General features: G+C 39.9%; 1 protein-coding gene across 1 annotated transcript in view; it reads left to right on the top strand.

Moving 5' to 3' along the window:
- The window catches only part of LSG1 (large 60S subunit nuclear export GTPase 1), a 28,662-nt gene extending 10,876 nt beyond the window's left edge, over positions 1 to 17,786 (top strand). The window contains exons 6-14 of the mRNA XM_019651257.1: positions 1,053 to 1,113; positions 2,019 to 2,195; positions 5,659 to 6,051; positions 8,431 to 8,532; positions 8,671 to 8,814; positions 10,315 to 10,438; positions 12,939 to 13,018; positions 14,331 to 14,504; positions 17,258 to 17,786. Coding sequence (XP_019506802.1) covers positions 1,053 to 1,113; positions 2,019 to 2,195; positions 5,659 to 6,051; positions 8,431 to 8,532; positions 8,671 to 8,814; positions 10,315 to 10,438; positions 12,939 to 13,018; positions 14,331 to 14,504; positions 17,258 to 17,437 — 1,435 coding nt within the window. The 3' untranslated portion in view covers positions 17,438 to 17,786. The remainder of the gene's footprint in view (positions 1 to 1,052; positions 1,114 to 2,018; positions 2,196 to 5,658; positions 6,052 to 8,430; positions 8,533 to 8,670; positions 8,815 to 10,314; positions 10,439 to 12,938; positions 13,019 to 14,330; positions 14,505 to 17,257) is intronic.
- Positions 17,787 to 25,424: the final 7,638 nt, after the last annotated feature.

The following is a 25,424-nucleotide window of genomic DNA, read 5'->3' as shown; positions in this document are numbered from 1 at the left end:
CAATGCATCATAGATAGCAAGTCTGTGAGTTCTTTGGAATCACACAATTATGCTGTAATTTTAGCTCTTCTGAAGGAAATACACTTTGTCAAAAGCCCTCTCATAAATGGTAACTGATGTAATACATTCCCTTGGTGTTCAGCATAGTTGCTTAAGAGTTACCTCAGAAAAGGCCAACATTTGGATTTTGGGGGAGACTGCTGTAAGGTGTAGTGCATCTGTGGCTTCCTCCCTCCCCGTGGCATTCATAGTTGGCCCTTAAAGAAAGTGTGTTTCCTTCCCACAGAGGCTGCAAGAAGGGAGGGTCCTCCCGGAGAAGTGAAATGTTGATTCTTGCAATGCTGGGCTGCTGTTGTCCCCACCAGATTTTTGAGGGGTTTGAGGGGCTTGCTATCAGCTGCAGAAAGTTTTCTTATTGCTACATCTTATAAGTTGCACCCATCATTCTTTTTTCGGAATGGCAACTTAAATTGATATTTTGCTGTTTCGTATTTTTGCTGTTTCAACATATTCTGGAACAGATGAATGATTATTTGCCAGATACAAGCTTTCTCTTGTCAGCCCTGGGTTTAAATGAGATACAGGCTTTGCTAGGGCCAGCTGTCAGCAGGTGATATATTAGTTTTTTTGAGGCCTTAACAATGTAGATTAGGTACTGAATATACAGTAGACATCACCTTGAAGAATTTGGAATGCTCTTTTATCTTTCCAAGAGAGTTTACTGGAAGACACAGGTAAAGCTTTAGCAATGAAACCTCATCAGAGCCCCTCTACGCCATATTAAGAGCATGAGAATGTTATGATTAAGAGCATGGCCCCTGCTCCAGACTGCCTGAGTTCATTCTGGTTCCATCGCTTAGTAGCTGGTGACCATTGACAAGTTACTTAACTGTTGTAAGCTTCAGTTTCCTCATATATAAACTGGGGATAATTGTACCTTAAAAAGTTAAATATGTCAAATGCTTAATGTATGAAAAGTGTTTGCTACTATTATATGGTCAGTGTTTTCATTCACGTCACAGTAATTGGAGTATCTCACATTTGTTTTGCAGCGATATCGTGGTGCAGATAGTAGATGCTCGAAACCCGCTCCTGTTTAGATGTGAGGATTTGGTAAGTACATTGTGACAAGATTCAAACTGCAAGTCCTTGGCACAGCGGTGGGAGGACAGCATCACTGTAGGATAGCAGTGACTGTAGGCAAACACCTTATTTATTATCCCCTGTGGTGCTTTACAAATAAACTAAGTTTGTAAACCACAGGGGGCAATAATTAAGGTATAAGAATCACAGGAAATAATGTGATACAGGCTTTGAGTTAATAAAACACTGTACACACATGAAGTATTCCTACTGAGGACCATTGTAGTAATAATACAGATTTTTTTTTTTAATCTGCTGGTGAATAACAAAACTCTTAATGGTGAAACTCTTAGGAAGTCAGCTTTTCTACTTCTGGTGTATTTCCTAACAAAGAGCCAAACCTGGGAATTATTGGGTTGTTGGAAAAGTCATGACACATTTTTGCAATGAAAAACAGAAAAAATACGTTATGACTTTTCCGACAACCCAATAATTTCAGTTACTGAGTCTCGGCTTTCTTTTTACATTGAAAGATGAGAGTGCTTGTTGGCAATCATCACTTGGCTGAAGACCAGTCCCTGCTGGCTGACAAATCTAGTTATGCAGTTCTTTAACTTTGTTTAAAAGAAACAATTCAGTATTATTATAGAGAGGAACTACATTGTTTAAAGAAAAAAGAACCTGATGCACATCAACAGGGTAGGAAAGCATTTCTTTTTAACCCTTCCAATTTCTTAAGTATTAAATGACCTAACTACTTTTCAAAGCTTACTGAGAGGATCAATAGACTGTGCCATGATTTAAAATCTTTAAATTAGGAATGATTTAAAAATGGGGCAGTAAAAACTTTTAGTCACAGCTGGTGATGTTTGATATAATTAGCCTAATTTTTACCTTTTTGAAGAGGCCTTCCAAAATACCTTTGTCTTGCCTAGGAATGTTATGTAAAAGAAATAGATGACGAAAAGGAAAACGTTATTCTGATAAATAAGGCAGACTTGTTGACTGCTGAGCAGCGGAGTGCCTGGGCCACATACTTCGAAAAAGAAAATGTGAAGGTTATTTTCTGGTCAGCTTTGGCTGAAGCCATTCCATTGATTGGTGACTCCAAGGTAAAGTGGGGGACTTTTTCAGGTTGGGTTTCAGGAAAGAGGGTTTTAGTTTCTGATTAGTGTGCTTTGCTTCTTACTGGAGATGTATGGGAATTTGGGGGTTTTGTTTGTTTCTTTTTTTCCTAAGGATGACCTGTAGAAAGTTGAGTCACAAGATTACTTTCTCTGGTTGTCGAATACTTTGCTCTCCCCATGGTTCTATGTTACACACTGATATTAGCTGTAATTTTTAATGTTTTAAAATGTTAGGCAGGAAGTTTTATAATGACCTCATAATTGCTTTTAAGAGGAGCCAGAACAAAAAGAAGTCAGATACAACTAAAGGATGTAGGAACTTCTCAGGACTGATTAAAATCTTTTTTTACTTTGTTTTGAAAACAAAGAAATGAAGTAATCCTAAGTTAAGACTTACCATGTTATTGTCTATGTCTTTTAACCCGGATTTTACAGAAACAGTTTGGGGTTTATTTTCCCCAAAAAAATTATTTATTAACTGTGAAAAGAAATTAGTAATAGAGTGTTAGAGCTGGAAGAGACTTAAAGAATGTCTTTTTCCCTAACCTCCTCCTTTCCTGTTCTCTTATCTCTGTCAACCCCCTATTGACTATTTGTGTGTTGAGCTACATGCTGTGAATACAACACCTACCCTCTGCTGAGCTCACAAGTTCGGGAGCTCTGATTTGGTGAAGGAATTCTTTCCTCTACCTCCCTGGCACACAGTCCCATGATCTCTGATAGGACTGTTAAATGACAGAGAGACCAGGCAGCTCAGTCTTTTTATCTCTAAGTTTAGAAAGTTCTTCAGTGAAGCTAAGTCATTCCCTCACCTTTGATGTAAGGACCTTCCCTTTGTTTCCCTAGTTCTCTCTTCTGCAGACGATAGGTTTTCTGCTCTCCTGTTCCTGATACACATCATCTCCAGGGCACTCATTGTCCTGAGCGCCTGTCTGCCTATGTCAGGATAACACTCAAAATTGGTGACACCAGATTAAATACATTATTCCAGGTGTGGTTTTCCTAGGGCATATACACAGGGACTTATTTCTTGTGATCAGGATATTCCCAGTAATTCAGTTTTTGTTAATTCACCCCCTTTCAGAGGAGCTATATTGTGCTCTTGGCTCATTGAATCTGGGAACAACAAAATTCTTCAAATATTTAAAAGAAAAGACATATTAAGCAGATCTCATCCCATCCTTAAATTTGAAAAAGTTTTTCATTTTGTTTTTACCTCAACTTAGGACATTAGTATTCCTTTTAAATATGACATTAGTGATGTGAGGCCAAGGTAGGGTTCATTTTGGATGTGCAGTTGCTTTTCTCTCCTGGCTTTGAATCATCTGCAGATTTTGTGTGTTTTCCCTTCTGTATATCTTCTTTTCAGTCACTGATAAAATTGTTGAATAGATTAGGACCAAGGATAAAGTTCCCTAACCTTTTGTGGACTTACTCAGTACCAAGTATTTTAATGTGATGAATACAAATATGTTTACAAGGATGTAATAGTAACAATTATTTTGTTATTGGTGTTAATAAAAAGTGACCCATAGAAAATTCATTCTCTGCCAGGCACCACTATTCTGAGTGCTGCATATATTTTATTCATTTAATCTTCTCGACAATAAATGTAAGTGCTTATTATCCTCAGGCTTCACAGTTCGTCTTCTTAACCATCATCTCTGTTGCTTTAAATCTTTCCTGAAAGCCAACGTCTTGCTGAAGCTTTTAAATAAATATTTATCACTGTATTGCTTAGCCTTGATGCACCAATCCAGTAACCTGTCAAAAATGGAAAAAGGGTTAGTTTCTACATCTGTGAGATTCCCTGAACTGTTAACCAAGTAGCAGATTCTAAAGGGAAATAGAATTTGTTGGCGTGATCTACTCTTAGGGAACACTTGTTGCCTCCTGTTGCTGACTATCTTCTTTTTAGGGCTTGCCAGCTAATTTATGGAATTGTTTACATACCAGATTCTGGGCTTACAATGTGTGGTTTATAGAAGATATTCTTGCTTCCTTTTTAAAAGTTATACCTCATTTATTCCTCCTAGGTCTTCTGAAATGTTTTGTTTTTCATGATTTCCCAAGATAAAATACCAGCTACCATTGTGATGTCCTATCTGTAATCATATCTCATTTGAGTATCAAACATAAACTTATTAAAAATAGTTTGATATTCACTGTTTTCTCACCAATGTGAGGTTTGGTTCTTCCTCTATAGTTGTTTAACCCCTTCTCATTTTAAAAAATATGACTTTTTTTGAGTTGAGTTCCTTTGTTTTTTCTTGGTCATTTGTTAAATTGCAGTATGTTCCCCCAAAGATTGACTTTTTTCTTTTTGTTTTCAGTGTAACTACCACAATGTCTTTTGGTTGTCTTTACCATTTTTCCTGAACCTAAACTGCTTCTAGCTTTAGTTTTTCTAATATACATACATTCGTGTTCAGTATACATTCTTGTTTTCTGCCTCTTTCATATTATAAAATGATTCAGAAGAGCGCAAAGTGACTTCTTTACATTCATTGCTCATTTATCATAGAAAGTCTTTCCAGTTCCGTGTTTCTTTTTGAATTGTCAGCATTATCTGGAGTTACACCTATTTTCCTGACCTCTCTTTTCTAAAATTTAGGATACCTGTTTAACCAAGTCCATTATGTCCCCTTCTGTGGTGGCTACTCATTGTAACACTAGATCCAAACCAGTTCACCCTTAGTTGGTACAAATTAGTGATATTGTAAATTGCCTTATTTCTGCTTTGTTATCAATAGAAATTCAGAGGAATTAACCCATCTATGAATATTACATGATTGTGTCTTTCTCTCTCCAAAGAAAGTCTTTAATTAATGAATAATTTCACACACTGGATTTGAGTTTTGTGGCTCTTGCATTTTACACACAGGAAGCTATTTCAGCAGTGCTCTTGCATTTTACACACAGGAAGCTATTTCAGCAGTGCTTTGATTTATTTGATTTATTAAAGACAATTATAAAAGAATAACAGTTTCCTTAAACATGCAAACCACTGTCCTTAAAAATGCAAATGTAAAATGAAGTTCAGATTACAAATTATGCCCTTCATACTTTGTGCAGAGAATGTTAAATGTTTTATTGTTAATGAGAAGTGCTTTGTTCTGTAGCCCATTGCAAAATAATGTACAGCCAAAGAATTCAACTCAACATGGGCTTTCCTAAACCCTTGCTTTCTTTAAAGGTTTATCAATTACAAAAGTAATGCATATTATTTGTACAAAATTGAAATAATACAGACATGTATAAAGTAAAGGTCCCCACTCCTCCCCCGTCCTGAGGGCATCGCCGTTGACAGTTTGGTTGTGTCCTTGCACTGAAAGGTGTACATTGTCTCCTCCATAACTTTCTATAACCAATCTGAGAATTTTCACTACAGTGAAAAGGGCAGTTGTTTCACACTTCTGAACTTTTGTGGTTTCTATTATTTCATCAGGAACAAGCAAACAGAGATGCTGAAGAAGCTGACACAACTGACTTCGAAAGCTCCAGTGGCCATGAGGCTGAAATTCCACACGGTGACACTGAACACCTAGCCAGGGATCCCCTCTCACTCAGTGAAGTCGTCACTAGTGATGAAGATGACAGTGAGTATGAGGACTGTCAGGAGGAGGAGGAGGAAGATTGGCAGACATGTTCAGAAGAGGACAGCAACCCTGCCTGGAAGGAAAGCTGTGCTGTGGATTCTGAGGCCGATGGCAGGAAAACCCCGCAGAAAAGGCAGACACGGAATTTTAGTCACCTGGTTTCGAAGCAGGAATTACTAGAGATCTTTAAGCAGCTGCACACTGGGAAGAAGGTGAAAGATCAGCACCTTACTGTTGGACTGGTAAGATGAAATGTGTTATAAAGTTGTTAGCCACATGAGGGTCTTTATTCCCCATCCTTTGGTAGCTGCACTGGAACCCCAGAGACATCTGGTTTCTGGCATGATAGGGAGCATTAATTCCTGTCTTGTTGCCCACTGGCATTGTGGGAATAGGCAGTGTGACAGGCAGAGCCCAACTAGAAGAGTGAACTTTCGCGAGGCTTGTATTGGTTACACCCCTGTTTTTATGATCTCCAGCCTCCTTGCTCAGCCCTACCTCATGTGACTGACCAAGAGATACTGGGTTGTCTTTAGACTTCTAGTCTAATGTTCTTACCTTTATGTAAGATAGGCTTTTTAGGTAAGAGAGACTTTTGGCATACTGTGATCCTTGCCAACTTACACTCTGAATGTTCCAGAAGTAGATTAGGGAGAACCCCAGCATCTTGGGCCGGAGAAAATACAACAAATGCTTTAGTTGCATAAACACTACAAATAAGGGAAAGAGATCACATCCCTAACTACTTATACCCTAACTTCAATGTGGCTATGAAAAGTGCCCAAACCCCAAGGGTATATAGTATGATTCGAGGTGGCCACAGCTTTGGCTAAGGAAATGTAAAATGTCAGAGAAGGTGTTTATCCAGGAGAACAAAACATTGGAGGAAAGCAAATCATGGCAAAGTCTTCCAGCTCGTAAATTACATGCCAAGCATAGCTAATCCTAATTAGTTTTGTCCTCCCTCCCCCACCTCCAAAAAAGAAAAGCTTCCTTAAGACATTTTATTTCAGTGCACTGGTCAAGAGAGTTGTGTCTGGAGCGAGGCAGACCTAGGTGTAATTCCTGGTTCTGCAGTGGGCGACAGTGGGACTAACTTGCTGTGGACGTTGGGAAAGGTGCTTAATTCCTCTCAGCTTTAAGGCTTCATTTCTCTCTGTTAGGGCTAAACATTTCTTATCCACATGTACCAGAAAGCCTAACTTCCCTATAAATTACTTTCTTTCTCATGTTTATGGAAATGCTAAACAGCCTCCCTTACTTTCTGAGTTTCTTATTCTAGAAATCCTTAGAATAAGTTAGCTTCCTCATTCTACAGATGTTTATTAATCATTTGCCACATGCCAGGCATCCTGATGGGCCCTAGCAATGAATCGGTAGACAAGACAGACACAGTCCCACCCACCCCCGTTGATCTTGTAATTCCAAATGTGATGAGAATTAGAGGGAAGTTCACTACCCTATAGGAGTGTATATGAGGGAACCTGATGGCAGCTTACAGGGAGGATGACAGCAACAAAGACCTCCAACAAATAACATTTAAACATATAATAATATATTATGTTAATCATGCTGTAAACAAAACATTACGAGAATACTGAAATTAATAAGCAGTTACCTGAAATCTTTAAGATAAAGATTTTGACAAGTGACAATGGAAGGTCATTCCGGAGAGACAAAACGTAAATGTTTAAGCAAAGCCCTGAGAATGGAAAAGTGTGTTTGTGGAAGGGCAAGTGATTGAGTGTGGCTGAAGTGTGATGAATGGCGATGGATAAGACTGGAATGGTGAAGGTATGTCCATTATGAGTCTTATAATAGAGGTGGAAAGTTTGGGATTTTGTATTCAGTGCAGTAGGTATTTTATAACCTTCTAGTCACCTTGATGGAGGATTCTTGGAACCATGTAAGAGAGGAAATTGGATTTGGAGGCCTGGGGGAAAGCCTGAGGAAAATCATAGAACAAGTGTGGCATGATATGAGCCAAAAGTTGGCTTGTCATTTTATTTGAGAACTTCTTTTATTCCTTTATATGATTCTACTTGATCTGAGGCAACATGACATTTCAGATTTATTGGGGGAGAGGCAGAGGTGAAAAAATGGATATTGTCTCACCCAGAACCCAAGAGTAATTGAAGAATTTTAATAGCTTGCTTACACACATCATTTCATTCTTCCATTTAAAATTTTTAGCCAGCAAGACAGAAACTTGCTAATGTTATTAAAAATTAAAAATAATTGTATGTTGTGATGATGAGAGTATCTGTGATGCTCAGCTTCACCCACAGTGTGGAAGATGAATAGAAACAGTGAAATGCCTGGAGGTGGGTAGGTGGGCAGAGCTGGGAACAAGGTGGTGAGTTTTACCATAGCATCTGCTGTTAGAGCAATACCTATAGATATAAAATGTACTTAGCTTGACTGTTCATCCCTGGAGATGAGTCTGAGTAAATGCGCCCACACTGCAGCGGGGGAATGTCTGACAACAAACAGCATCTGTTTCAAATTTCCTGAAGCAGCCAGACACTTAGGCTAATGTTGCCACTATTTATATAATTGGATCTTTGACAGATGTTCTCTTAGACTGTTTAGTAATTTCTGAATTTCTGAGTCTTTTCTAGGTAGGCTACCCAAATGTTGGTAAGAGTTCAACTATCAACACCATCATGGGCAACAAGAAAGTATCTGTGTCTGCCACACCTGGTCACACCAAGCATTTTCAGGTATTTATTTCTGCAGCATTGGCCTCTCTTTCCTTTTCAGCCAGTTCCTCCCTTTGGATATTTTTGAAGTTTTTCACAACTCGTGTGCTGCTCCCCTGTCCCTTCCTGTGCCCAGCATAAACCTTACTTGTTTTTCAGACTCTCTTTGTGGAACCTGGCCTCTGCTTATGTGACTGCCCAGGCCTGGTGATGCCATCCTTTGTCTCTACCAAGGCCGAGATGACTTGCAATGGAATCCTCCCAATTGACCAGATGAGAGATTATGTCCCACCTATGTCACTAATATCTTTTTTGCTTTGCAAAGATTCTGGTTGTTTCGGGTAGGTTAGGGCTTCAGGTTTGTTTTGGACATTGCCTTGCATTTGATGTATTCAGGGTTAATACCTGAGAATGAAAAATCTAAGATACTTATTATTAGTGGTCTGGGTCTGCCCAAGTTTACACAGTGACTTCAGAATTGGAACCTCATGTCCCGAGTGCAGTGGGACAGCCTGGTACACGTGGAAGAGCCCAGGCCGGGACCTCAGCCCAGATGCAAACCTGTTTGAACCCTGATACCATTTGACTATTTGAGTGATCTTGGAAAACTTGCTTAACCTTGCAGGGACTTTCTTTTTTTATAAAATGAGGGTGACAGTAGCTACCTCACAGTCAACTATGAGAATTTAATCATTATGGCTAACATGTATTGAATGCTTGCTCTGTACTTTGCTAAATACTTACCAACTAATATCATTTAATTCTCAAAACTTTTGAGTTGGGTACTGCTGTTGTTCCCATTTCTTCAAACTTGAGGATACTGAAGCATATGGAAGTTAAATAATATGCCTGAGATCTCACAGCGAGTAAGGACATATTCGGAATTTGGCTGCCTCTCAGCAACATAAGGAATTCACTTATGTGAAGCAACTAGGATAGTATCTGGCATGAAAAATGTTAGATCTTTTAAGAACTGCAGCGTCTAAGATTAAACCCTACTTACAAACGAACATGTTCGTCTGTTACTGTTTCATGGGTGCTGGCAAGCGACACGAGGCACCGTGAAATGGCACAATTACTTGCCAGTTTGTAAAAGTAGGGTAAGATCCCAAGCCCTGCCGATTCTTGACACGGCCCTTAATGACAACACGTAAGGCCACATCTTTTTGTTTACCTCAAATTGTTTTCTCTAAGGAATAATGAGTAAGAATTCATTTACTAGGACAAGTAAAATGTATGGCGAAATAGAATACAGTTGTTTAAAAGAACGCACTAAATCTACCGATAGCAGCCTGGATGAGTCTCAGAACACTGATTGCAAACCAGATGAGGTTGCGTTCTGTGGAGGATACAGGCGTGAATCAGGCATGGACCCTGCCCTTTCAGGGGATATGGGGCATGTACATGAATAACTGGTACAAGATGGGATGGTATAATGGCTTAAGGGGAAAAAAACCTCTCCTTGCATGGTCATAGGATTAGAAACACACTGCGCTTTGAGTCAGAATTAGGATCATCTCACAAACTGATGTTTATTTAGGTTAAAATGTATCATCTTTAAGATGTATTTCAAAGATGATATTTTAATAGTTATTTTAAAAGAATTCATTTGGAAGTGATGGTGCCTAAGGCTTTGTTTAAAAGAGAAAAGTATTTTTAAATTAATAATAACTAGTTCTCTTGGAGAGGTGAGAAGGTTTTTTGCCATGGAAGTGTTGAAGTACCTTATTCTCACAAGCACGTGTCAGACACCATGGGAAGGAGGAGGTCAGTTCACGGGAATGGATTCCTTGACGAGATTACATTTGCCAGAATATTCCGAGACATGTTTTCGAAGCTACCTATGGCATTGATATCATAAAGCCTAGAGAGGACGAAGATCCCAGTCGACCTCCAACATCAGAAGAACTGTTGACAGCTTATGGATGTGAGTTGTGATTTATTTTAAAACATGAACAAAAAATAACAATACACTTAATGAGAGAAATATTCCTCTGCAAAGATAACAGATTCAGAATGTTTCTTAAGCATTTGTCATGCCATGTTCCAGGGTTGACATCTTTGTTTTCTCTGTTGGCCTTGCCTATAAAGTGGGCTTCAGGTAGCTGATTTGGTGGTGGTTTCAGGGTCCAACAGTAAAGGAGGGAGAGCGGAGCGCTACCTGAGTACTATTTTTCTTCAGTGTGTTAAGTGCCTTTTAGAGTTAGCAGGAGGTGCTTTATATCCCTTGCCCCTTCCCCAGGTCTGCCCTTCCTAACCTGCGTCTCTGAAGTGAATGCCTGGGGAGACACGTCTTCCCGTGCTCTCCTGGTCTCAGGCCCTTTCCCTGTCGGAGGCCTAGATGTGGCAGTGGTGAAAGCTCCCATAGGGAGCACGGGGCCTGCATCAGCTATCACAGGCTTCTAAAGAAAAAGTCCTTAAGACATTCACTGCTTTGATGGTACCCAAGTGTAGACACAGGGATTCTGATCTGATGCTATATTGGCTTTTTCTGGAGTCTTCTCCCAAGCAGGGAAGAAAAGGGATATTGGGAAGAAAATGAGTATGCTTATCAGAGCAGGATAAGAGAGTTACGAGGAGAGTATCAGAAGGGAAGGTCCTCAGATTCCGACAGGGCAGAGCTTGGTTAGGAAAGGGACACAAAATGTTCCCGTCCCCTTCCATCAGTCCCTCGTAAGCCTTGCTTGACGTTAAAATGAGTCCACAGCTCTCTCGCTTCCATGTTTTACCCCGGTTCTACATGGGAGTTATCTTAGCCTATCATTTCTCTAGTTGATTGTGATATACTTACATTAAATACAAACTTTAAAGGTGATCTGGGGAAACCTGTGTCTACCTAAAGAAATAGCAATGTTAGAAACATTTCTGTGCATGTGTGACTTGCCTTTCAAAGAATTGTCACCAGCTGGGAAGGAGCCCGGTTTGAGTATTTATTGGCAGAGAAAGGTGATTTGATAGGAACGATGCTTAAATCAGACCTTGAACTTACCTTAGTTGAGAGACTTGAAAGAGGATAAATACTAAGCACTTGTGGTAAGGCTGGTATAGGCACAAAGCCATAGAACTAGAGGAGACCTTAAAGATCACCCCACTTTTCCTCCCCCTTCTTAAGACACGTAATCTGAAATCAGGTATGAACTGACTTGCCCGTGGTGGTGTCTGGTCAGTGGTGTAGCCTGGAAGAGAACCCAGATTCCTAACCCAAACCTCTCTCCAGTACGCTGGCCTGAAAGACAGGGAGAGGTGGACTTTCACCAGACTTCCCATCTGATTTGACTTCCAGATAAAACTGAAAGTAATGAGAGTCTTTCAAGATTTTTCATCTAATTCTGTCTGATAAAATCAGAGGGAGGAAAAGGCTGGTTTGTAAAACTGGATGACCACACATGTACAGTTTCTAAGATCGCCATCTGTTGTACAAGTCCATAAAGAATACTTTCTAACAGTTAATTTCAAAAGATGTTGCTAAATAATTTTCAATTTAATTTGTATTTCTTTAAATACTAGTGAAATTGAGCATCTGTCTACATGTGTTAGTCATTTATATTTCTTCTAGGAATCACCTTTTTCTATGCATTGTTTTGTCTTAGTTTATAGGACTTCTTTGTTACACATGCCACAAATGCTTTTCCCAATGTTTATGGCTTCTTTAGCCCTATAGAAGTTAACAATTTTAATAGACTTTTTTTTCCTTTCTTTTTTGGCTTGATTGGATTTTGTTTTTTACTTGGGATGGCTTTCCCTATCCCAAAAGGATAAAACTATATTCCTGTAAAACCGTTTTGGTGTTTTTTTTAAACCTTTAGATTTTTAATCTACCTAAATGTACTTTTGTGTATGGTATAAACTAGGGTTCTAACTATTTTCTTCTAAATTGAAAGAGCCAACACACAGGTAGTATGTGAGGGAGCTGAGTTCTGAACCCAACCTGTCTTTCAAACCCTGGATTCTTATCCTCTGCTCTCTGCTACGCCCATCTAATTGAGTTCTCGTAAAGGGATCTTTGTTGTATGTTTGGGAAACTGGGAAAAGTGTGGAGCTATATGTATATATAGATGAAGAAAATGTGCTCTGTTGTTTTTGGTTTTGCTAATACTATTAACATAATATTCTGTAATCCTCTTTGAATCAATGTTTAAAACTGAGGCGGAAGAAGTACGTGGAGTAGAGAGAAGTTGAATGTGTCTGTCACAGTGTGTTGGGATATCGGATATAACAGTATGGTCTCTTCTCCTGGATTATCAAATGTTTTTATAATGCTAATCAAAATATTTTCTACAATGATAATTGATTTTCTTAAAGATAAAGAGTAAGAATGCATAGTTAGTGTAATAAAGGAAAGGACTAAATTTCCATCACTTCAGTTGTCTTTGTTGTAGTGTTCTGTCTTCTAACTTAGGTTTTGCAAAATTTATTTCTCCTCACAGGTATGAGAGGATTCATGACGGCGCATGGGCAGCCAGACCAACCTCGATCTGCGCGCTACATCCTGAAGGACTATGTCAGTGTAAGGGAAACCTGCTTCTGGTTGCTCTGGAATAAGCAAGGCTTCTTCACAGTCTGTTTTTAGAAAACAGCAACCTGTTAGGTTATAAAGATGTTTTCTCCTTGAGACTGTGTTTTAACTGGAGTTATATTCTTGATCCAGGGGAGCTAGCATCATATAAATCAGAGAAGTGACTGACATAATATGAAAGAGATGAAAATCTCTGAATACTTGTCAATGAAAGTGATAAATTTATGTCTCTGGTTCCATCTCCTACAGCACAACCTTTCATGGATCATAGCTGTTTATATGAGTTTCTCCCTACACTTATCTAGTAACAATAGTTAACATTTATTCAAAGCTAGCCCTGCTAGGAATAGCTCTAAATGTTTTACATGTATTGTCTCATTAAAAGTACATAACAAGTCTGTGAGGTTATTGTTCTCATATTACATATGAAAACATGCTAAGTTTTAGGTTTTCCTCATCAATAAAATAGGAGTTAATAGTACCTATCTCATGAGATTATTATGGAACATAAAGGACAATGTACGTGTGTGGAGATATACACCACACACACCACTGAGCTCAGTGCCTGGCGCGTAATTAACCCCCAATAATTTTTATGTATTAAGCTTAATTCCACAAATAAGCATGACAGGGCCCTAGTAATGACTGGTTTGAGGATTTGGCTTTATTCCCTCCTCTTCTCAATACCACATCAGCAGGGCTCTTAGAGCATAGAAACAAAAGTGGATAGCCATATTCTCTTGCCTTCAATTGAGGAAGAAAGTCATCAGTAGAATATGTATATGAATAAGTTATTCATTTAAAATTTATAAAACTGTGGAGGATGGGAAGATGAGTTAAAAACAATCACAGTTTTTAGAGTGTTTGTGGTGGAAAGAGGAAAATCTGCACCAGTGAACAACTGCAACTAGCCCAGTATCCCCATGAGTTCATACATAGTATCCAGTTGTGTCCTGGTTTTCACTTTGGAAAGTATTCATCATAAGTATAAATCATACAAGTGTACTGAAGAATACTTTACTAGAAATGCAAACGAGTAAAAAGTACAGAGAAGAAAGACTTATTCTAGACTGGGAGCTATGGGAAGAGCTAGGCCTCTGGAACACTAAGGAGCATCATGAGTTTCAGTTAGGACTCTGATTGCAGTTGACCAAAACTCAACTCAGCTAACTTAATGGGAAGGCAGAAAGCTCTGCCAGAGTGTGTCTGGCTGGCAGTGCCTTAGCTGAGGACTTTTTCTTTCTCCTAGGATAACACAGATGGCACTTAGGAAGTGCTGTAATCGTTCATGCTGTCTTTATAGGGGAAACTCCTGTACTGTCATCCTCCTCCTGGAAGAGATCCCGTGACCTTTCAATATCAACACCAGCGACTGCTAGAGAACAAATGGAATGGTGGCGGAATAAAACTTCAGTCAGGTGGAAATAAAAAAGCAAAACAGATTGAAAATATAGTTGACAAAACTTTTTTTCATCAAGTAAGTTTTAAAGTTTTTCTTAATTTCTCATCCAACACATTTTGTATAACAGTTTTATTGGAATACAATTCACACATCATAAAATTCACCCTTTTAAAATATACAATTCAGTAGTTTATATTATGGTCACAGAGTTGTGTAACCACAACCACTATCTAATTTTAGAACATTTTTATCACTCCACAAAGAAACTTTGTACCCATTAGCAGTCACTCCCCATCTCCCTCTCCCCTAGCCCCTGCCAACCACTAATTTACTTTCTCTATAGAGTTGCCTATTCTGGACATTTTGTATAAGTGGAATCATACACTATGTGGTCTTTTGTGACTGGCTTCTTTACCTTGGCATGATGACGTCAAGGTTCATCCATGTATCAGTGCTTTATTCCTTTTTGTTATTGGACAATATTTCATTGAATGGATAGAGCACATTTTGTTTATGTATCAGTTAACATTTGGGTTATTTCCACTTTTTGTCTCCTATGAAGAATGCTGTGGACATTCATATGCAAGTTTTTGTGGATATATATTTTCTGTTCTTTTGGGTATGTTGGTAGGAGTGGAATTGTTGGGTCATATGGTATCTCCATGTTTAACTTTTCAAAGTGGCCGCACCATTTTACATTCCCACCAGCATGTATGAGGGTTGTAATTTGCCAATACTTACTTTCTGTCTTTTTAATTTTAGCCACCCTAGTATGTGTGAAACGGTACCTCATGATTTTGAGTTGTGTTTCTGTAATGACTAGTGATGTTGAGCATCTTTTCATGCGCTCGTTGGCACATGACTATCTCTCCTTTGGAGGATTGCCTATTAAAGTTGAGATGTAAGAGTTCTTGAGATATTCTGGATAGGAGCCTTTATCATATTTATTTTTTACAAATATGTTCTCCCATTTTGTGGATTTTTTCTGAGCCAACACATTTTTAATAACTTTAGTTGTTTACAAAGGTGCAATTTAAAATTTTTTGTTTTGTTTTTTAGTTATAGTTGACATACAGTATTAGTTTCAGATGTACAACACAGTGATTAGACATTTATATCACTTACAACGTGATCACCCTGATAAGTCTAGTACCCATCTGATATATCACAGGTACAATTGTATATAGCGTTTTAATGAACAAACTTATGTGCAGAACAGTTAAATCATATAATTGTACTTAATATATTTTAAAATGATTTTGTGACTATAACCAAAGAAAAGGGGGGGAGGTGCAGGGGTCAGGTGTATCCAGAGAATGATTTTTCTGTATTTATATGGTGCCTTATTCTTGTGCCTCACACAGTGATCTGGGTGAGGCGTGCCACGCAGATATTGTTATCCCCATTTTACCGCTGAGGACATTGAGGCTCAAGGCGGCCAAGTGACTTACCCAAGGACACTTGTTTTAAATGTCAAAGCCAGGCTGGAACTTAGATTGTGAATTATTTTCAAGTTTCCCAATATTTAGAAGAAAATTTACCAACAGGCAGAAAGATTACAAGCTCTTTCTTGGGCTTCCTACTGTTATACAGGGTATTTAATTTGAAGTTTTAAGTGTTTATAAAACGTCTCTAAAGGTCATGAACAAGAAAGCTGAAAACTTATAATTTTAATCTTGTATTTAAGCTTTAGTCTCTAGGGTAATAGTTTACTATTTTAAGATCATGAGATACTGCTTTATACTTATAAAACATTGGATTAATTTTTTTTCTACTAAGTAAATTTAAGATTTGTTTAGTTGTTTTGTTTTACTTAAATGAAATCACAAGTTTACAAAAACTTTTTTGAGCACTTACTATGTGTCAGCTACTATTCCAGGACCTGGGATGTCAAAATGAGTCAGACACAATTATTGTTATAAGCTCATTCTAGCAAAGGGGAGACAGGCAGGTTAACAGATAACATGACATGTTAGCTCTCAGACAGAGGTATAAGTCAAGTACGTTGTGAACACAGATTGTGGAGTAGTTCATCTTGGGGCTGGGAGCAGAGTGGGTAAGTAAAAAAGCTAGAGAGAAAGTGATATTTAAGCTGGACTTTGAGGGACCAAAAAAAAAATGTGCCAGTTGGAAGGAGTGGTGAGCACCAGATTTCCAGGCAGAAGGAGTAGCATGAACAAAGGCATAAAGATACGGGAGTGTGGGGTTTATCATTAAAGAGCCCGTGTTGTAGGTGGCCTTGTGAAGGAAACTGAACTTGACTTCCCTGGTCTACAAGGAGCCGTCATAGAGAACTCACGTTAGAGGAGTCCTGCAGTGGTTCAGTGACAGCTAATGAACACCAGGGGTAGAGCAGTGGGGGGTTGACTGGGGAGAGAGGGGATAGATGAACAAAATTCTGGAGACTGGAATCAGCAGAACTTAGTGGCTGGCTGTATGTGGTTATGAGAAAGACAGAGAGTGCTGCCTTGGCAGCTGGGCAGATTCTTATACCACCCACCGAAATAAAGAATGGAGAGTCCATTTCTAACTAAATTTAGATTGAGGCGGGTTGAATTTTGATATCAAAATAGAGATTTTCAGAAATTAGCTAGTATTATGAGTCTAGTTATAGATAGTATTTGAAGCTATGGGATTAAGCAAAGTTGAGGAAAAAGAGAATGAACTGAAGACAGAGTGCAGAAACTTATCATTTAAGTAATTGGGAGAAAAGAGGACCAGTGAGAGAGACAGAAGTCCACTATCTTGGCGTTCTCCATAAATATACTGTGCATATCCTCTAAAGGAGACTGCTGCTATCTCAAATAATATTTTCTCTCATCTGCTAGGAAAATGTGAGAGCTTTGACCAGAGGAGTCCAGGCTGTGATGGGCTACAAGCCTGGGAGTGGGCTGGTGGCTGCAGCTGCTGTTAGCTCTGAGAGCGGGGCTGGGAAGCCCTGGAAAAAACATGGCAACAGAAATAAAAAAGAGAAAAGCCGTAGACTCTACAAGCACCTGGACACGTGAACCTGGGCTGCAACAGAAATGGCCCCTGCGTTGTACGCCTGGGAAAGAACAGAAGCTGCTCCTTGCCTGTGGACCCGGGCAGTCAGTGTCTAAGACTGAGGGGCTCCTCGGAGCACCAGCTCGCACTCATGTCATCTTGGAGCCCCAGAAACCTGTAGAAGGCTGCGTTTAAGATGAGGGAACAAATGATGCACATTTGTTTGTGTAGACATACACAAATGCATGCTAATTTATAAGTTGGGAATTTTTTTGAAAAGATTAAATTGCCGCTAACATGTTTTATTGGTTTATGTGGATACACTGCCATTTGGACAGTCCACGTTCATTAAACAGTTTTAATTTGCTAAAACGACTGGGATTTTAGATGGATTCTTTTGAATGCATTTAGATTAGGGATTCTTAGCCTCACACACATATCCAAACACCCCTGATAGGGCGGAAGGCATATCAGATCTTGGAATAGGGGGCTGGCATATGTAATTTTTAAAAACCCCTGGAAAGCATGACCTTCTATTGAAAATCACCATCAATATGAACCACTACTATACAGGGAAGCATGTGTTTGTCTATAGCTAACGCACAGGGAGTGAGAAAGCAGGCAGTCGCAATAAAATCAGTCTTTATGTTAGGCGTAGGGCTCCCTGATGTCCTTAGTACTTACAACCATCAGGAGTCAGAAGGGCAGTTTACCTTTTACAGGCACTTTCAGTCTCAGACATTGATCATACACTGAGTACACTGGGGCTGTTTCAACCTCTCACTTCAATCTCCCTTTTTCTCTGAGACTCGTTATTCCCTTAACTCAGATCATTACCTTGTTTTGTGTCAGATGTTTTTGGAAATCTACTGGAAGTTATGGACCTTCTGTAGAAAAATGCACATACACAATTCCGTGAAATAGATCAGAAGGTTTACAGACCCACCCCAAGTTCAGGTGAACTATGAATTCACATGTAAGAAGCTTTCAAGTCACCATATGTATTTAAGATACATTTGAAAATGTGCTGTATCTGGGAGATAAAAAAATTACATTTGTGCATTAATAAATACTTATTTACCACCTACCATGTGGCAAAGAAGGGCAGTGCAGAAAATAACAGTGGCAGGAGGGCGCTGAAGCAGGAAGGAGCACTGCGGGACGGACGTCAGCAAGTGCCAGATCCCACGGGGCCTTAGAGCCTGGGTGGGGATTCTGGATGTCTTCTCAAAAGCAGTGGGTAAGCCAAGGAAGGATTCATACAGGAGAGGAATAAGGTGTATTCCAATTCTTCATTTAAATATCAGGTGAACAGTTATTCCAGATCAAGACTGAGGTGGACCTAGAGGCAAAGCTGAAGATGTTCTAAAGTTGTGTTCCTCCACCTGTAACAATCTGCTTCCAGCCATTCCTTTTTATCTGAGAGTAGAGGCAGATTAAAGATAGAGGAACAAGCATTGGCACATGAAAGCATTCTTTGTTCCATTGATTGAACAGGTGCAGGCATATGGCAGAAACTCATACTGAATGGACAAAGCATGTACTTACTTAGAATAGGTTTGGCTTTAATAATAGTGTCCTAGCTAAAACAAGACTTTTTAGAAAAAGAGTAGGCATATATGTTTCCATGCTCTTGGTTATTGAGATAATTCATATACCATGAAAATTCACTGCTATTCCATTTTTAGTATAAGTACAGAGTTATGCAACCATCACCACAATCAATTCTACATTATCACCCCAGAAAGAAACCCTGCACCCTTTAGTAATCGGCCCCCGATTGTCTCATCTACCCCAGCCCTAAGCAACCACTCATCTAATTTACATACAGATTTGCCTATTCTACACATTTCATATAAATGGAGTCATATACTAAGTGACCTTTTGTGACTGGCTTTCACTTAGCCTAATGTCTTCAAGGTTTATCCATGTTATAGCATCTATCAGGACTTCATTCTGTTTTGCTGAATAATATTCCATTGAATGGATATACCACACTATCCGTTAATAGACATTTAGGTTTCCACTTTTTTGCCTAAGGAATAATGCTGCTATGAACATTTGTGCTCAAGTTTTTGTGTGGACACAGGTTTTTCATTCTCTAGGATATATATCTAGGAGTGGAATTGCTGGGCCATTGTAATTGCTATATATTTAACCTTTTGAGCAGCTGCCAGACTGTTTTCCAAAGTGGCTGTACCATTTTACATTTTCCCCCCAGTGTATAACAGTTCTAATTTCTCCACATCCTTGCCAACACTTGTTACTCTCTTTTTTTGTTTTGGCCATCCTAGTGGGTAAGAAGAGGTATCTCATCATGGTTTTGATTTGCATTCCCTTGATGAGTATAAATGATGTTGAGGATCTTTTCATGTGCTATTGGCCACTTGTATATCTGTGGAGACGTGTCTACTCAAGTCCTTTGCCCATTTTTAATTGGGTTATTTGTCTTTTTATTATTGATTACAAAAGTTCTTTATACATTCTAGATACAAGCCCGTTACCAGATGTATAATTTGTGAATATTTTCTGCTATTGAACGGGTTGTCTTCATTTTCTTGGTAATGCCTTTTGAAACACATTTTTAATTTTGATGAAGTCCAAATTTATGTTTTTAATTTGGTTACTTGTGCTTTTGGTGTTATATTTAATAAACTATTGCCACATCCAAGATTACTAAGATTTAACACTATATTTTCTTCTAAGAGTATTATAGTTTTAGGTCTTACCTTTAGGTCTCTGGTCCATTGGAGTTAATTTTTGTATATGGTGTGAGGTAGGGAATGGCCCAACTTCATTCCTGCTTGTGGATGGATATCCAGTAGTCCCAACATTTTGTTGAAAAAACTAGTCTTTCCCCATTGAATTGCTTTGGCACCCTTGTCGAAAATGGAACATAAATGTTAGGGCTTATTTCTGGATGTAGACCTTTGATATTTAACATTCATGAACGTGGAACAATTGTGAAGAGTATCTGACTCCATTTTCTAGCAAGTATTACTGGTAAGAGAAGTCTGTGGAAAAATCCCACCCAACCCCACGTCCCTTAGCCTACTCTGAGTTCACCTGCAGCCCCGGTGGGCAGTTCCTGTGCAAACTGACAGCTTTCCACTGCAAGCCCTGTGTTTTCTGCTTTCCTGCACCACAGAAGCTTGCTCAACCTGACCATAGAGCTGTCTCCAAGCGCCAGGTTTTTAACACCCCAAGAGCAACCCCCAATGGATAAGGAACTGGGGCTAGTTAAGTACCCCAGCTTCCCTGTCACTCAGTGCGTACATTCTACATGTTCCTCACTAGCTCCTAGTGGAACTGAGCCCCACTTGCCCACAGCTAAAACCATCTCATTAGCTCACCCTTCATTGCTCTTCTCCCTTCCCTGTCTCATTTTCTTCACTCCCTCACTTCCGCTTCATGGAATTGCCTCCCAAATAAACTAACTGAACCTAAGTCCTTCACTTAGAATCTGAGGAACTCAAACTAGGATACCCTGAAAGGGGAGTTTCTATTTTCACCTTTGCGTCTGCCCCAGAATATGTCTTGTTAAGGATCCCTTACAATTTCTTTTTAAAGTATTCCGACCCTTGTTACAGAGGCTAGTACTTAAGACGTACGAACTACTGTCGTCATCACTTTATTGTTTCCCAGAATTTTATTACAAGGAATATACCACCCTTTTAGAGTATAACCTGTTATACATCTGTCATCTGTTTACTTTTCAGGAAGTTGAGGTTTTTGTCAAGAAGCCAATAGCAACATATGTTTTCTTGGAGGGTAAAGTGGAAAATTTGGCAGCAAGCCAGAAATCCATTGGGTTGTTGGAAAAGTCATGATGCATTTTTGCAACAAAATACAAAAAAAAATACGTCATGACTTTTCCGACAACCCAATACTTGGTGCCACTTTTTTTTCCATAGCTTTTTCCCTTCAGTTATTGTGAAGTGAGGAAATTCAAAATTTCACACTTAATAATTTCCACTATTTGTCATCTGTTGTGTTCAATTGGTGAATTCCAAATTCACCTTTTCTGTAGTTTTGAAATTTTCCAAAATAAAAAATTGAGAATCATAAGAGAAGACAGTTTAATACCACAAGGGCTCAGAGCCATTCAGAAGAACAGACAGAATTGTATTGGGAGACCTGGAACAGTTACCCCAATTAACAAAAACATAGCTTCTGTCTTTACTCTGCCTTGGCTGGCTTTTGGTAAGTGGCGTTATCGGGCTCCCATATTGGCATGTAGGAACTTGGCAGGCAGGACGCTTGTTTATTTCTGAGTTGGACACTGTAGTGAGAACTTATATTTGTCTCCAATAATTATTTCAGTGCAAATATTCAAGTACTGCATTCTATTTAGTTGGCTTTTTAAAAAGTGAGTTGTCCTTAAGATTGAACACGGCACCTTGAGCTGAGTGGCTGCCAGCTGCCGACGGGCGGCCGGATGGCGACTGGACTTGGAGCTGAGCTAGCTGCACCCTCCACAGCTAAGATTGAAGGAAAACAACTTGGCTGTTCCCCTTCCCCAATCCCCCAATAAAAAAACAAAAAACAAATAAAAAGTGAGTTGCCTTGCTATTAGACAGTATTCATTGAGATTTACCTCTTTTAAAAATGCAGGGCTTTCCTTGAAGTAACATTTCAACATCTGTCAGTTCCATTAGCCTTGCCTGGCTTCTGAGCATCGTGAAGTGACTTTCAGCAATCAGATGTCATTAATGAGGAACTTGAGGAGAAAAAAGTAAAGAAAGCTTCACAAGATCATATAGTGTGTTGATGACAGATATTTAAATAGAACCCACGACCCCAACAGTCCTACCACCTGCTTCAATCATGACATTCCCAACATGTCCACAAATGGGATTGATTAAAATTTGGAAATGCCATTATTTCAAAAGGCATTCTCTTAGAATTGATTTTATACATTTATAGCAGGTAAATCAAACTGATGTTTTTGTTTTTAATGTTACTGTTTGTAGTAGCCATGAGCCCTTCCTCCAAATAATGCATTTTACAAGAACATTGGCAGGAGGCAACATGTCCTCAGAAGAGAAAGCGGTTGAGCTGCTGGCCTCTCCCCCCAAGTGGCTGGGATTTATGGCCATAACTGGCTGCCCACTCCTGCAGGACTGCCCAGGCTGCTGCAGCCCTTCCTTCTTGAGAACAATGGCTGTGGGTGCCGTGTCTCTGCCAATAGGAAATGCCTATGAGCCGTGAAGGGAGGACATGTGTTATGATCCTCTTGTTAGTTTTTCTTTTCAGCAAACTCAGGACCTTGGCCAAAAAACATTAGCTTCTGGGCGGGGCAGCTGCCAGGGCTGGCGGAGTGGGGTCGGGGGAGGCCTGGTAAAGGAACTGATTCACTTCCTGAGGACTGATCCTGTGAAGAGCTGAGCCCTGTGGAAGGTACTGGGAGAATTTGGGAGAGGTCCCAGTGGCAGGGAGGGAGTTGATTGGAATACATGACCCTCAGTGTTCCCTACAAGGTGAAGTCCCGATTTCCTCGTGACGGCTGCAGACTGCCTCTCTCACCTCATCTACCCTCACTGCAGTACCTCCACTACGTATTTGCCAGTGTCCATAGGCCATGCCCTTCCCACCTCCAGAAGGGCCTTGCAGGACTGGTTCCATGGCTTCGTTGCCAAAAGCAAACCCATTCTCCAAAGGCCAGATCATGCGTTTCTTGAAAGCTTTCCCCAGCACACCCAGACACACAATGTTAGGCGTTGCCAAAGCATTGTAAACAGGCTCCTACTACAGTACATGTCACATTTTTATGAGCTGCTTAAAAATCAACTTATTTACTCCATAAATACTTTTTTATTATGTGTCAGGCACTGAGCTAGGAGCTGGGGGTACAGGTATGAGCTAAACAACCCTGGCTGCAAGACGCTCACAGCCCGGTAGAAAAACAACGAACACTGTGCTCAGATAGATGCCCTAATGGTGGATGAGTGCAGGCACAAGGGAGGTGCGCATTCCAGGACCAGAACACCCAGTCAGCCTGTGGAGGGAGACTGCAGGTGAAGCAGCTTTGGGAGGGAAAGATCACAAGCTTGGGTTTTAGATGTGTTCAGGCATGCGATAGAGGTTGAGAAGACAGCTGCACATGTGAGTCTGAGGTTTGAGAGGGTTCTGACCTGGAGACATTCAGGAGGCACAGGCACAGGGATGCTATTTAAAGACAGAAGATCAGACACTTTGAACTTTTTTTTTTTTTTGATGGCTCTAAGGCTCTTCTTAGGAAAGACAATAACAACAATAATATCCACTGTTGACATGTGCCAGATGCTTTATCTGCAAGGTTTCTAATAATCACAGTAACTCAAAGGTAGGTACGATTATCCTCAGTTTATAGGTAAGAATACCCAATTGCAGAGAGGATCAGGGCTTTGCCCCAAGTCACAGCTGCCAGGAGGCAGAGTGCGAATTCCAGTCCAAGATTTGCAGGCTCCAAAGCCGACATTCTTCCCATTGCATCTTTCTCTGAGCCAACATGTCCAGTGACTGGGAACAGCTCCCCTCAAATTCTCCACCCCCACAAAGGGCCATCTCCATAACCCAGTGCTTCTCATAAGAATCTCCCAGGAAGCTTGTGAAAATGCAGTATAGTAGGCTAAATCATGGCCCCCAAAGATATCAGTGGAACCTAATCTGTGGAACCTGTAACAATTACCTTATATGGAAAAAGGGTCTTCGTAGATGTTATTAAGCTAAGGATCTCAAAACGGAGATTATCATGGGTTATCTGAAAAGGACATACATGTGATCACCTGTGTCTTTATAGAGAGGCTGAAGGAGATTTAACACAGAGAAGAGAATGTGACCATGAAGGCAAGAGGCAGAGATTGATCAGAGTGATGCAGCCACAAGACAAGCAATGCTGGCAGCCACCAGAAGCCGAAGGAGGCAAGACAGGAAGTAGGTTCTCCCTCAGGGCTCCCAGGAAGAGGCAGCCCTGCCAACACCTGGATTTTGGTCCAGTGAAACTGATTTCGGACTTCTGGCCTCCAGAACTGTGAGGGAATAAAGCCACTAAATTTGGAGTCATCTGCTACAGCAGTCACAGGAAATGAATCCATGCAGATTCCAAGGACACATGCCCACAGATTGGATTTAGCAGGTCAGCTTTCTGACAGACAGCCAGAGTGATCCTGATACCAATGATGTATGGACTGCATGGCCCCAACTGAACCTCAAAGGACTTAAACCCTTCATCGAGGGGTTTTTAGTCTGGGGTCTCTTCCTCCATGGAATCCATAGTTGAATTTCAGGGTTTCCATAAATTCCTTAAGAGCGTATGAAAACTGTGTAGATGTGTGCACATGTTCATATTTTTCAAGGATGAAGTTTTCTTCAGATTCTCAAAGAGGTTGTAGAAAAGGTAGAAAACTACCTACTATTCTAATAAAAACTGTTGTGGTATATAAACCTGGTCCAGGGTGGGTGAGGAGGATTGAAGCAATTTTTAAATTAGACCCAGCCCCCAAGGGCTTATGCTAAGCCGGAGAAAGAGGGAAACCATAATACAGAATGAATCAAATTAAATAGTGGTAACTTCAGGTCGAAACAAGACTAAGAGCATAAGGTAGCCCTGCCTTAGGACCCGGTGAGAGGGTGACACAAGACTGGGTGAGGTGTGTCCTCACTTTAGCGAGATAGGGGGATAGATTATCTTTGGGGAGCAGTAAGTGGGCAATGTCACCAGAAGAACCCAGGATCTAGGCACTCACAGGTCAGTATCCATGGGAGACCAGACTAGGTATTTAATGTGTATAGCCTATGAGTAACTTGGGTTATATATTTTTTCCTTTTAATTTAACTCTTTAGTGTTGCCTTAGTTGGCATTCATTTTATATCATTTCATCTTAATCATTTTATTATTTTAATTTTTTCCCCTTTTCTTTAATGACATTTTAATTTTACCTTCGTTTGCTCAATTGCTTGTTTAATGTCTGTCTCCTCTACTGGACTGTAAGCTCCATGAAGGTGGGGGCCTTGTCTGTTTTTCTCAAC

This window comes from Hipposideros armiger, unplaced genomic scaffold (assembly GCF_001890085.2).
Source record: "Hipposideros armiger isolate ML-2016 unplaced genomic scaffold, ASM189008v1 scaffold_8, whole genome shotgun sequence".
Taxonomy (NCBI): Eukaryota; Metazoa; Chordata; class Mammalia; order Chiroptera; family Hipposideridae; genus Hipposideros; species Hipposideros armiger.
The sequence above is the reverse complement of the archived record's forward strand: the minus strand, read 5'-3'. Positions and strand labels throughout refer to the sequence as shown.